Genomic DNA, 14,059 nt, shown 5'->3' on the forward strand with positions numbered 1-14,059 from the left:
AATTGTATCCTACGTTTGACAATCGCGTGACACAGTGCGATCGCTTTGTATCTCTTTGTCCTTCCCAAGCGAATGTAACTGATCTTGACTTTGTTGTAAGTTTGAAATACTGATACTTTTATGAAACACTGATTGCAAGCAACAACATGTTAGTACTAAATTCTGATACTAAATGTTTACAGCTTAGGCTAGTAAATGTCGGTTATCTCAGTTTTATATACTGCTGGAACATTCTGTTGTAGTTTCAATACGTCACGTAATCTTTCCTCTTATTGTGGTTTAAATGTTGTTTACTGCAGTACGTTTCGCGATCAAAGTGTGGTTTCGGGCGAAACACTGTGATTTCGGCCCTGTAAATGAACTATTATAACAGTCTACCCATAAATTTTCTAAATAGTATACGCTTCTGTTTTTGGGATATAAATACCTTCTTTGTACACAAGACCCTCGACCCGACGCCATCGTTGTTGTCGTTAAAAAAAAAAAACAGACACAAATACCCTGAAATATTTTAAACGAGTATTCATATGCGCCTCCGGGCGATTGAACTATTTTAATAGTTCTGTTTTAATTCTATTTAATGATAGATAATGTCGAACGAAACAAATCGAACGATTGAGTTAGTTTTTTTTCGGTCGTGGAACCAAATTGAATTCGGAAATTTAATATGTGAGGTATCTAAACGAAGACGAACGGAGTCTAATTTTATCTGATTTCGTTCAAAAACCTATACAACGCTTAGAGCTGTAGTCTGTTGCCACAGCAAAGAAGATTTTATTGGAGAGTGCCCTTGCAACTGAGCCAAGACTATTTTAATCTGACCTTTATTTTGGTCAATCAGTCGCCAGTATGTAAACGCCAATGGCACTCTGTCGCATTTTTAGGCGATGATGTCAGAGGCAGTGGGGGGGAATTTGTACCACTTTCTATCGCGATCGATCGACCGATCAAAGGAACCGAATGGGACTGAGAACGCACTATAGGAATAAATGTTACGCGCGAACGGAGATCAAGTAACCAAGAAATCGCCGCGAAGAACACGAACTGAAAAACATTTTTGGAAAGCTAGAAAGGCCTGAAGCAAGTATAAACGAAAGAGACAAATTACATATTTGGGGAGTTCTACTGAATTCAATCGACAGACATGATCACATCTCTACTTTTATTAATACAATGGGTCTGTGTTGTCGGTCTGTGTAAACAATTACGAAACAGCCCTTGTCCTTGCATGGGGGGCGGGGGGGGGGAGGAACAGAAGGGTAAATCTCCCTCCTCCCTACTTTTTGCGCCAATTTCTCCCTCCCCCCGACTTTTTGCGCCAATTTCTCCCTCCTCCCTAATTTTTTTGGCCCATTCTCCTCCTCCCTATTCTGTACCTCCCCCCTCTTGCTTGTCGCACACGAGAAGTATATCGCATATCGTAAATCGTTTTTTGGCTGTCACGCTTCAAGGTAACGCGACATTTGTTGAAGAACATTTGTTCATCAAAGAAGTTGTCAGCTACTTGTATTTACGTTAATTTTTTTAAAAAATTTCCTGGAAAATAGTAAGACCCAATTGGGAAACGTCATCGCCTCTGTATGCGATTGCGTGCCGTTTATTGTAATTGTGGCTGTCGCCGACCAAGAAAAATACATCGGAATCAAACCATTAAGGTTATTTGCGCATATAAAATAACAGTGCAGAGCTGGAACTGGAATGAAAATATACCATTAGGTATGAGCAAATTAACAGTAATATAACCCCAGAACACTACTCACCTAAATTCGAACCCAAATGAGCGTTGGAGAAATCGGGATTCTAACGGTACTTTTTCCTCGAAATAGTTATTGTAAGTTAGGGTGTCACGCAACGCTGCTCCTAATATGGAAGGGTACATTTAAAATACAGTGTTGTTCACTAACAATACCAAACCACTAGCTACACTGTTTATTAATTAATTAATTTGTTAATTAATTAATTTGTTTATTTATTTATTTATTTATTTACAGACGTGTGATGATGGCACCTACATTTATTCTATAAAAGTAGAATTGTTTTGCAATTTGAGTCCTGAAGTGAAAGTTATCCATATTCCCATATCGAGCGGTGGTGTTAAATTTTTACGGAGCTCTGACTTGTGAAATGGCCGCCGCCCCAGACCCAGACAAAGTGCTTAGTTCAACAAGAGGAAAAGGAAATTTTCAACGTCTGGCACGACTTTTAATTAGCGGAGGAACCACACTACTGAGAGAGGTTTTTGATCTGATTTGTCCCCCAAGTAGCCTTTCCAAAATACTGAAAAATCCAGCCACAGAGAAACAACTCAAAGCAGCAAAGCTCAATAAGCCACAGTGGGACTGTCTTTACCCTTCCCCAGGGGTGTACGGCAAGTCTGAAGATTGTGATGTTACATTGCTCTTTAAGTTGCTGAGAACAATATGCAACCTCATACCCCCAGTCACGGGCTGGGATGCCCTACCAACGACTACAGACCACAGTTTAGCAGCCGATTTGGTGAGAATTAAATATTACCGCAACTCAGTGTATGGTCACGTGAGCAAAAACATGGAAATAACAGATGACGATTTCCCACAACTTTGGCAAGAAATTAGAGAAGCTCTGGTGGCAATTGCCGGCCAAATCAGCCCTGCAAAGAAAATTGAATGGCAGGAGGCCATTAATAATTTTTTAAAGGATCCCCTCACAGCTGAGGATGAAAGAAATGTGCAGGAACTGTTGAGGTGGTATGAAAACGACACAGACCTAAAGCAATCCATGGAGAAATTTAAGGCCTCAACTCAAGAAGGGATGGAACGTTTGGAGACGAGTTTAAAAGGTGTCCAGAGCGGACAAAAGGAAATAAAAGATGTTATGGTAGATACCAAAGATCAGCTTAAAGGGGAATTGAAAAGTGCAACTAAAGAAGTTCAGTGCCTAGAGAAAGCAGTTCGAGAGGAAGCCCAAGACATCAAAGATCAGCTTGGAGGGGAACTGAAAACCACAGCTCAAAAGGTCCAAGGCCTAGTTCGGGATGAAGCCCAAGACATCAAAGATCAGCTTGCATGGAAACTGAAAACCGAAGCCCAAGACATCAAGGATAAGCTTGATGAGGTGCATCAATCCATAGATGAGCTCCGTTCCACAGCTGGCAGCTCTCAAGCATCTGGAGGTCAGTTAAAATGATTTTTTTGTTAATATACGCCTGGGCCATGTTGTTCAAAGAGTACACTTTTGTAGCAGTTCATGACTTGCCACGCAGTCATTTCTCCCACTACAAGGAGGAAATTAATTGGATGGACCAGCCTAACGAAACGGCTGCAAACGAGCCCATGTGTCGGTTAACCCTTTACCCCCTAAGGCAAATGGCCTATTTTCGTAAATTAAAAAGTATAAACCTGATATCGATATATGATACACCATTTGAAAGGTGTTGATCAGTACATTTCATAAAACACTTGAACAAATGAAAAGGAAGTTAGAGCTTTGAAAGAAATGGGTTAAAACGTTTAAAAGAAAAAGATTAAGAAATTTGTTTCTCTCCGTATACAGTATAGGTATACCCCTAAACTATATGTTATTGCGCTGATCTCTGTTTACTGGTTAATTTCGTTAATTAATGTTGCACATCACCTATGTGTAAGGTAAAAAAGTTTTTAAAAGTTATAGGGGTGGTCAATTATGTTACAAATAGGAGAGAGGTACAATTTTATGCTTTTAAAATGCAGATCATTTGAAGACAAGTTTGGTGTCAAAAATTCAAATAAATTGTACAAATATTGACCAAGTTATGACACTATGTGCCGATTGACACTCTTAGGGGTTAAAGGGTTAAGCAGTTAAAGTAAACTGGCTTTGCAAAAATACATGATCACAAATTTAATAGATGACCTTTCTATCTTAATTAAGATGCTACAACCTACGTCCTCCGGGCAATTTCAATGAAACACCTTTTGTCTCCGTTTCATTTGGCTAGTGTCTGTGCGGGTTTGGTTTGTTACCTTTATGGAAGTCTCCCTTTTAAATTATCCTCCCCGTGATTATTTTTCTTTTAGTTTTAAGTATTGTTTCTCCAGATTGAGCTATTTTATTAAAAGAATTGTTTCCCAACAGTTCAAATTCGAGTACGAATAGATTGTGAGGCCATCTCAAGCGCTGATGCTAGAGGAGGAGCTTCAAAGATAGTAACAACCTCACGGGAACCACAACCAAGTGTCCAGAGCGCAACCGTAATGCCGGTTACACCCTACCAACAACAAGCATCGCCCATGGCATTTTGTGTAGGAAATGTCGCATGTGCAGACCTGCCCCCCACACAAGCAGTTTTGAATTTCATCGCGTACAAGTACTTTCAAGCTGTTGACCCATCGAACCCGGAGGAGTTAAATGAGTTTGTAAAGTATCTGAGGGATGTGCGCAATGTACTTGTGCTAGACGCTCAGCAAGGGAGTTTAATAATAACACTGGAATGTAGTTCTTTGGAGATACTTGACGGACTATGGGAAGACTATTGTTCAGGTCACTTGAATGAAATGGCACAAAAAAACCTTGCGACAGAAGAAGTCCTGAAAGAGTTTGGACTGATGGCCGTGAAACTGACAACAACGATTCTGGTGAAGGAATACAAAGCTTGTCGACGGTATTTCCTTAAGAGCGAAGGTAAAAAAAAACGCTCAAAGAAACTTGAAAATACATCATTAGAAAGAAGAAGTATCAAATGTCAAAAATTGAGCAAATTTGCATGTCTAAACGCGGCTGTCGTGGCAACATTAAAATTTCAGTCTCCCTGAAGGAAGAATGAATAGCTACCGGAATTGCCATAGTCCAGAATTGAAATCCCTTTTCCAAACTCGAAAAACCTCAAGGAGGTGTGTGGCATTTACCACCCCCACCCCCATCAACAACCACCACTCCCACCCCCTGTAGGTCAGAGTCAAAACTGGGTATTGCGAATGAGGTGGGGTGACGCAAACTTGAAATTGACATAGTGGTGAGACCAATTATTTCTACTACTAAGAACGGTTTATTTTGCAGACCAATTGGCCAACTATTTTTATCATGAAGTGTGTGTGAGTTTGTGGTTCGACAGTCCATTTGTTCGCATAATGGGGTGCTTATTAAAAAGCCGTAAAAAGCTAAAGTAATCTTTTTTACTAAAAATTTCTTTCCTTTAGTTCACCGTCCAAAATATAATACAAGAGAGATCGCTACAGGTTTTGGTCCACAAGTGAAAACATCCGAGTCGGTAAGTCGATCAACTCTATTGTTCCAGCTTATGAATAAAGCCATTACTTTGTTTATGAATCGTGAGTTCCCTGTAGTTCGAAAACGCTGGTACATTATCAATGTACTTGATCTTTACATTCGTGAGCACTAGCAATGATTGGTTAAATGATTGCTTGCAGGTTGTATTTACGGTGGCCTGGAAGGGACATCGACTTTGTTTTCTCATACGCGACTTCTTTTTTCCACCAGCAACTTTTTTCATCCGCGACTGGTTTTTTTGTCGTCCACGACTTCTTTTTAAGATCTGTGCTTTATTTTAATGTATCTTATCTTATCCGCGACTTTTACACTGTATAGGAGAAGACTATTCAGTACCCATGTTTCTGGCAGCCATCTTGATCTTTCTTTCTTGTGTTTTACTAGTGAGACTACCTTTCACGTAGTGGGAGAGACATTTTTCAAAAACAAAGATGAAGCTGATAGCTATAGGGAGTAGAAAGGAGTGACAGGGCTGCGCAACTTTTAACAATGGAAACTTTTTTATCATGCGTGTACATCTTCCACCTCTTTGCTGAAACATAACTAAGCAAATTTACGCCAAAAAAACACTAATTATACTCAAACAACATGTGTGAAAATTATAGTTTTAATGCACCCTCAAGATTTTACTTTCGGAATCTTTCCAGATTCTACTGTATTTTGTTTAACGAAGTAAATAATAGTACCAACATAAGGGACCGTTCATATATGGGGTGGGGTGGGTCTGCTTTGATTTGATAGACAGTGCCTGTAATAAATAATGACCCTCCTCTTCATCAGATTTTTTTTTCACTGACCCCCCTGGTAATCTTAAATTTTTGATATGACCCCCCCCCCCCCCACTCCACCAAAAAATGATAATGTGAAGTTAAAACTCAACTTAAATGCGAAAAGAATTAGCAAGGCTGATTCAACGAAGAACAATTAAAGCGACAACGGCACGAGAGAGCACAAATCGAACGCCAAAATGCAAGCGTAGACAATTGTTGCTGCCTAAATTTTTACATGTTTTGGTAATGTATCCATTGCAGGATAGTTTGGCATTGGTGGGATTGAGTTGATGCTACTTGGTACATAACATAGTAGAACATGTTAATTTTCAGAATCTCAGAAAAGCTATTTTAGGCATTCTGGTAGAAACTTTGCACCTCCCCTTACAGGGCAATTTTTTTTCAGAAGCCCCCCGAAAGAGCAGCACATGTAATAAACGAGAAAGGCCAATTCTTAGAGAATACAGTTCAACAGGAAACCAAAAGTATCAAAGATCAGCTTGGAGGGGACCTGAAAACCACAAGTGAACTTCAATGCTTAGTTCGGGAGGAGGTCCAAGACATCGAGGATGATAAGCGCTACCAAGCCTTGAAAGATGCGCTCGAGGAAAAGCGACGATCCATAGATAGGCTCCGTTCCTCTGCTGGTAGCTCTCAATCATCTGGAGGTCAGCTAGTATGACTTTTTGTTTACATAGGGTACAATTGCGAATGCAATGTTGCGCCACGCATCACTGATAATAAGAACGAGAAGGTAGATAATGAACTCTTGGGTAATTTAAAATGCAAATAAGTAACCCAGTCATTCCCTTCGAATCCCACGGAGGTCAAAGAGTTGCTGTTTGCCTCATGTAGTCGCCGATTTCTTTCCTAGGACCAACGCTCAGAAAGAAATTCACGGGTTACTAAACGTTAGCACTTTTAATTACCTTAGAGCTGCTTCTCTATTTTCTAGCTTTTAATTTTGTTAATGACCCAGACGTGAAATTGGCATAGTGGTGAGACTTATTTCTATCAGAACGATCTATTTTGCTGACCAATTATCATAAAGTTCGTGAGTCTGTGGTCCGAAAGTCTAATTGTTCGCATAAAGGGTGCTGAAAAGCCGTCACAAGTAATCTTTTTACTAAAAATTTTCTTTCCTTCAGTTCACCCTCCAAGGTACAATACAAGAGAGATCGCTACAGGTTTTGGTCCACAAGTGAAAACATCCAAGTCGGTAAGTCGATCAACTCTATTGTTCCAGCTTATGAATGAGGCCATTACTTTGTTTATAAATCGTGCGTTTTTACCGTTTATAAATAATCCTGTAGTTCGAAAACGCTGTTACATTATCAATTTACTTGATCTTTACATTCGTGAGCACTAGCAATGATTGGTTAAATGATTGCTTGCAGGTTGTATTTACGGTGGCCTGGAAGGGACATCGACTTTGTTTTCTCATCTGCGATTTCTTTTTTCCACCAGCAACTTTTTTCATCCGCGACTGGTTTTTTTGTCGTCCACGACTTCTTTTTGAAATCCGTGCTTTATTTTATTTTATCTTATCTTATCCGCGATTTTTACACTGTATACGAGAAGACTATTCAGTATCCATGTTTCTGGCAGCCATCTTGATCTTTCTTTCTTGTGTTTTACTAGTGAGACTACCTTTCACGTAGTGGGAGAGACATTTTTCAAAAACAAAGATGAAGCTGATAGCTGTAGGGAGTAGAAAGGAGTGACAGGGCTGCGTAGCTTCTAGCAATGGAAACTTTCTTATCATGCGTGTACATCTTCCACCTCTTTGCTGAAACATAACTACGTAAATTTACGTCTACAAAACACTAATTATACCGAAACAACATGTGGGAAATTATAGTTTTAATGCACCCTCAAGATTTTACTGATACACCGACGGGAAAATAACAGTTACTATCGAACCGTTACGTATCTCAACTAGAATTCGCTCCATAAAGGAAACTAAAAGCTCTGAAGCTCAAAGTGGCTTAATGATCTGTTACAAGATCTTCAAAAGGATTATCTGGTTCTAGTTCCTTGGTTGCAACTTCCACTTTCTTTGCTATCAAAATCCTTCCTTGTCACATCGGGTTTGTATGTGCACTTAGCACAGTTGTACTGTGCTGTAAATATTTCAGACGCTTAAACATTTCGGACGGTTTACTTTCGAACACTTTTTTTGTCCGAAATTAAAATCGTCCGAAATTTTTGCAATTAATGTATGACTGTTTTGCAAAATGGCGGACAGTGGAACCGCCTTAAATCTGTCAGTTTCGTTATTGATTTGTGATCCTGCTTTTTAAAACAGAAATTGGGTTTGAAGGAGACTGAAGACTGGAAGATACTACCATTGTACAAAGTTGCTTTGTGTGGAAAGACGGAAGTTGGAAAAACGTCCATTTTTCGCCGTCTTCGAGGTGATGGCTTCAAAGACGATACATCGAAGTTCGATCATTTGGCAGAGGCCAAGATCAATGTCCCAGTTCAAGACAAAACCATTAAAGTGAGAAATGAGCTGTTCAATCACATGCTGGAGATCGGTTAAAGATAACGCCACCGCATTTCATATTAAAGCCATGAGAACAATGAACAAAAAAATAAAATGTTCATTTCGATAGTCTATTTGTGCTTCACCAGCTTTTATAAGCTATAAGAATATTGGTGCGTGGCTTTATCTTAAATTGATCCGAGCAATGTATGGTATTGTTTATTTTTTAGAAAAGAAGTTTATTTTTATATTATCAAATGATTGTTATGGGCTGTGAAAAGCTACAAACTTAATAGCTGTGCTTGTCAGGGTACCCGAGTGTTTCACCTTGTTTTCTGGATATTAAGATCATATTAATATAATAGATAACTTTTGAGTTCTGTTAACCTCTGTTTCAAAGTGATTAAATGACTGACTGACTGACAATTTCGTTCCCAGAGCCCGCGTTCCCCTTGACCAGCGATCGGGAAACTCAACGATCCCTGGCGCAGACCAGAAGGATTGCGGCATCTGGGGACGAGATTGACTGACTGACTGACTGATTTAATTGGTTAAATGGTTTTGCGCATGCAACAGGACTTTTTTTGAAACATACATGTACTGAGGCAAAAGGCAACTTGATAGTAATACCCTCCAAAGTAGATTTTCATTCCTTTTTTTCTTTCTGGGATGTTTCTCAATGTTTGTGATGGGTATCTCCAGCTCATTTCGATGGGAGTCTCTCGATCCCCCATGGCGGCAAGGTTTTAAATGGTTTCCAGTTACAAGTTTCTACTTACAATTTCTTGAAGATGCTTGTCCACTACGAAATGAAAATACTTATCCAGCCATATCGAACTCTGAAGACCTGTTCTCCACCAAACTTGTTAGAATGTCTTTTGGGGGAAAAGCTCGGCGAGAGGTAACCAAGACTCTAAGCAGATCTTCTGAGTTTCTTCTTTATTTTCTTCAGCTACATCTGGCTCTTCACAGCTACAATTCTACTACTAAATTTAACCTCGAAGGTTTCTCAACTATATAGTAAAATTGTAGACATGTTTGGGTTCGAATCTCTGTGACCTTGGAAACCTTGAGACATTCCCAAGACTAACTTAAGATAGCAAATACAAACAGACCTACATGCAAAACCACAATAAAGAGTAAACGACCAATGACAAATTTGGAAGAATGTAAACTAATAAGACACGAAACTATAACAGAAACCTTTATGGAGGTCCAAACCAAGTTCAGCTAAAATTTCCAAGTTCATTTACCGTGGGAACATAAACGTTTAATACAAACACTCGACTTAATAACCAACACAACCTAAACTTAGAAACTTCTTGTGGGAGATAAACCCTCGAACACATGATCACTTACCCAAACATATCCACTGAAGAAGGCTATCCGATCAAAGCCAAAGGCTCTCAAAAGATAAACAACTATAAATCTCTTTGGGACTGTCGGACCCTTAAATCACAAGAAACTCATGATCTACAAAGTTATAAACAATTACTCATGAACTAAAATTACTGAGCTCTAAAGATAATATTTCACTTCATAACATTATTATCATAGCTGTTGGCACACGTTTGTACACTTGAGTGTGATCATAACAGTACTTGACATAAGCTAGACATGTATCCTGCATTTATCTGCTTTTGTATAAATATTTAACAACCTTGAAGAGTTGGGGTATCAAAGCATTGAACAGTGTATCCTCACCCAAACCCCAGCCATAGTGTAACATTGCCAAGTATATGCTGCTGTCATTTTGAAGTAGAATGGTAGAAAAATTGTAGGTAAAAAAGTTTTAAAGTTATTTTTTGACTTGTGATTTCTTCATGTAGATTGATCTTTGGGACACATCTGGAATGGAAAGATATGCTCGTTTGACCCGCCAACACTACTTTGGAAGCCATGTTGTGCTCCTGGTTTACGATTGTGATGATATGGAATCACTACAAGCACTTTTGGATTACTACAGAGATGCCACAAGGAATGCTAGTGGAGCTGCAATGGTATTAGTGCGTAATAAGATTGACAAAGTGGACCAGAGTGTGGATATAAGAGAAGCTGAAAAGCTACTTTGCAATTACGAGGGCATGGGCAGATCTGCTTGCAAGTTTAAATTCAGAGCAGAAACGTCAGCAAAGGAAAATACAGGAATTCAAGAACTTATACAGAAAGTGGCTGAATATCTACTTAAAAATGCAGAACCTAGCAATTTAAGGAGAGAATTTGACAAGATTACATGTAAGCCTGAGCCTCTGCCCACACGTCCCACATCAGGCGGCTGCTGTTAAAAAGATGCATTTAATTCAATTAGAAGTATATTTAGTAAATAAACCCCTTCTTTCAGCCAAGGGCATTATCATCCAATATACCTACAACCCAGGAAGGGTTTTTGTTTATTTTATGACCCTCCGATTAATTTCTACGACGAGCTTTATCGCCGGTAAATAGGAAACATCCTACAGTGATAATCACGGCGTAACTGCGGTTGAAATAACCACTGTGATCTGATTAAAACGTTAGACCTGAGAAGGTGACTTTTTGTTTGTTTTGCACTGCTTTTTAAAATCCTATTTTGTACCACATGATATGTTTTGTCCAATGAACGCGCGCGAAAATTACTGTAATCGGTGGGTTATAAGTACAAATGTTTAGAATCAGACCTCATGGCATGGACTATATTTGTTTCCCCTCATGGGCAGCAGCATGTTCTGGGAGGTAACAAGGAGGTTATAATTTTTAATTTTTTGAGCTTGCAAATTAAAGCTTGACAACTCGAGTAGCCCATGTAGCTTCATGTAAACATGTGGCATACACAGAATAAGTTCATATACAGTGTAGTACTGTAAGTAGCAATTGCCAACACAGCTGGCAATAGTATAGGTATTTGTTTTGACAATGAAAGGGCAGGTCTGTTCAGAACGACAATAGTTTTCAGAGTTTATTTCCACAATCAAAAGCTCTTGCACACTAGGTAGTGCGCCAACATGTTGATACACAATTTTGGTTAGAGCATAGGTTCAAGGAAGCATCTTCTATACATAATAGTAAGTCATGGCAGAGGAGGGGGGTGGGGGGTTGCAGCGTTTTTTCTGTTTGCTTTTTTTGATAGATCACTTTTTCTACTACACCTGTAATTCTCATTTTGTAAAGAAAAATATAAATGTAAGAGGATCGAAACATTTTTTATAAAAAAACCTTTGTTTCCAGCGATTTATTTCAACATTTTCAAGGTAACAGATATGGTAGCCGTACTTAGTGACTAAGTTTTCAAAATCAGGCTATTCTTACAAACACCTTGCCCTCAAAATAGCGTAGTGATCCCAGTTTTTACCTTTTTTGACATGATTTACTCATTTACAAACTGAGGTGATTTCTTTTTAATTTTAGGGATAGAAGATTTTCGCGAGAACGTCATACTGTGACTAAGCCGAGAGATATTATATTTTATTTTTTTTTCTCAGCGCGTGAGTGGGCAAGATGAACCAAATCCTGCAATCTGATTGGTTCCGGGAGCGGGCGGAATTTTCCGATCTTGACCGCGGTCAACGGTACGCGGGCCGCAGGGAATCAACGGAACGGGATTCAGTTCCGCGCGAAATCAGTGTGCAGCGAGACGAACGAACACATGAAAGTTTTGCTCTCCAAAATCGAAATAGCTGTTTACTCGAGTTTACCAACCGTTGTAAATTTGAAAGGACTAAAAAGCAGTGGAATTAAAGGCCTCAAAGTTCTTCAAAAGGCGAGTATTTATTTCTTTCTCAACAAAATCGAGTTGTAGTTTACCGTTCGTAGTTTGCCGTCGCGTTGTTTGTGCATTTTGCAATGATTTTCACGCCATTGCGGTAACCTTCACCGCGGTTTTTAGGCTCTATCTATGAGTTTAACTGCCTTGTTTATCTGTCAAGTTTTGCTAAAGCAGAACACTATTTGCCATCATTCAAGGAAATGAGATTCTTTGATTAAAAACGGACAAATTAATTATCACAATATTGTGCCGTACGTAGACACTACGCATTTCATTCAGTATGACACTGTTTATCAGAATAAAATTCTGCTGGGAAAAGTACAGAGATTATTAATTTGTTAAATACAAGTGTGAATAGATTAAAATACTGCTTTCCAGCCAAAGAGTATTTTTGAGTCAGAGAAATAGCCTTAACACCCTGTGAGCAAAAATTATTTCAAGAGAATTTATCGAGAATTGTTTGGGAAGCTGACTGAAATCGATTTAAATGTGTTAAGTTTTGCGGCATATTTGTGCTTTATTTATGACTTCATTTGCTTTTCTTGATTCTCTGCAGTGTAAATTAAATATGCTAAACCTTTTTTGAGTACGGTTCATTTTAAGTAAAGCTATTTCATTCGGAATTAAATAGCAAACAGCATTCTTCATTCTTGCTCGTCGATCAAGTCGGACTCAAATCAAATCAAATCAAATCCGCGCGTAAAAACAAAGATTTTGCGACACATTTTTCCTTGGTTTCTTTTCCAAACAAATTAAAGTAGAAAAAAATAAAAACGTTATTTGCCGGCCTAGGTCGGTCCGTATTGGGAAAAACTGTACCCTCGGTCTTGAGCACGGCCCGAGGCCTGCGGCCTCGGGCCGTACTCAAGACCTCGGGTACAGTTTTTCCCAATACGGACCTCCCGGCCGGCAAATAACATATATGTCCTTATGCATCACCAAATTCTCGGAATTAATATTGAAAGAAATGTATGTCATCCATAAGGAGAATAAATATGTTGATCGGGGAATTAAAGTGTGTCATCATTGATCAATGCACCGTATATAATATAATGGGTCTTAAAAATTGAATACTCAAACGGTATAAACGAATCATGGGCCATAGTTTGTTCTCGTCTGTCAGCAAGGCTTCGCTCACTTTCGGACCCAGAGCCGCTTGTCCTTTTTAGCCGGCAGAGCCTGGAGCACAAGGAACAAGTGGCTCTGGGGACACATGATTTGATTGGCTAGATCTTTAACAAAGGAAATATATATTTGGCAAATCAAATAAACAGTTTTAAATTCCCTTTGTTGTAAGGGCTTTTACTACGGTTAATTTGATTGGCTAGATTTAAATTATCTTTGTTAAAAATCTAGGCAAAAAAATCATGTGTCCCCAGAGCCACTTGTTCCTTGTGCCCCAGGCTCTGCCGGCTAAAAAGGACAAGCGGCTCTGGGTCCGAAAATGAGCGAAGCCTTGCTGACAGACGAGGACAAACTATGGCCCATGATTCGTTTATACCGTATGAGTAATCAATTTTAAAGACCCTTATATTATTATCACTCTTTCTCTAGCCCTGTAGAAGACTAGTAGCTAGGTAATCTCCTTTTCGAAATGCTGGCTATTTAGAAGTTTGGGCCGGGTTGATCAAAGAACGATTTAACTTATCCAAGATTAGCGTGAATTGTGATTTCAATTTTTTAACTTTCCAGTGTGGTTTTCTGTTTTTATTTTATGTCCTCCAGTTATAACTTGAATTGAAACCTGGATCAACTCTTAATCCTGGCTTTCGAACAACCTGTTGTAAAGGCCTTAAAATTAAAGTCGTTTGTTTT

The 14,059-nt window shown here is 39.0% G+C and overlaps 3 protein-coding genes across 3 annotated transcripts in view; 2 read left to right on the forward strand and 1 right to left on the reverse strand.

Annotated features, from left to right (window-relative positions):
- The window catches only part of LOC144630691 (malonate--CoA ligase ACSF3, mitochondrial-like), a 165,645-nt gene that overhangs the window by 15,939 nt on the left and 135,647 nt on the right, over positions 1 to 14,059 (reverse strand). The window lies entirely within an intron of this gene.
- Positions 2,105 to 14,059, forward strand: part of LOC144630925 (uncharacterized) — a 97,311-nt gene continuing 85,356 nt past the window's right edge. The window contains exons 1-3 of the mRNA XM_078489283.1: positions 2,105 to 3,151; positions 4,093 to 4,638; positions 7,163 to 7,233. Coding sequence (XP_078345409.1) covers positions 2,125 to 3,151; positions 4,093 to 4,638; positions 7,163 to 7,233 — 1,644 coding nt within the window. The 5' untranslated portion in view covers positions 2,105 to 2,124. The remainder of the gene's footprint in view (positions 3,152 to 4,092; positions 4,639 to 7,162; positions 7,234 to 14,059) is intronic.
- Positions 7,703 to 11,528, forward strand: LOC144630926 (uncharacterized). Its single transcript, XM_078489284.1, has 3 exons — positions 7,703 to 7,717; positions 8,323 to 8,517; positions 10,332 to 11,528. Exons 1-3 carry the CDS (start codon positions 7,703 to 7,705, stop codon positions 10,785 to 10,787), a joined length of 666 nt encoding a protein of 221 aa, XP_078345410.1. The 3' UTR covers positions 10,788 to 11,528.

Source organism: Oculina patagonica, chromosome 11 (assembly GCF_052425735.1).
Source record: "Oculina patagonica isolate OP01 chromosome 11, crgOcupat, whole genome shotgun sequence".
In the NCBI taxonomy this organism is placed as follows: domain Eukaryota; kingdom Metazoa; phylum Cnidaria; class Anthozoa; order Scleractinia; family Oculinidae; genus Oculina; species Oculina patagonica.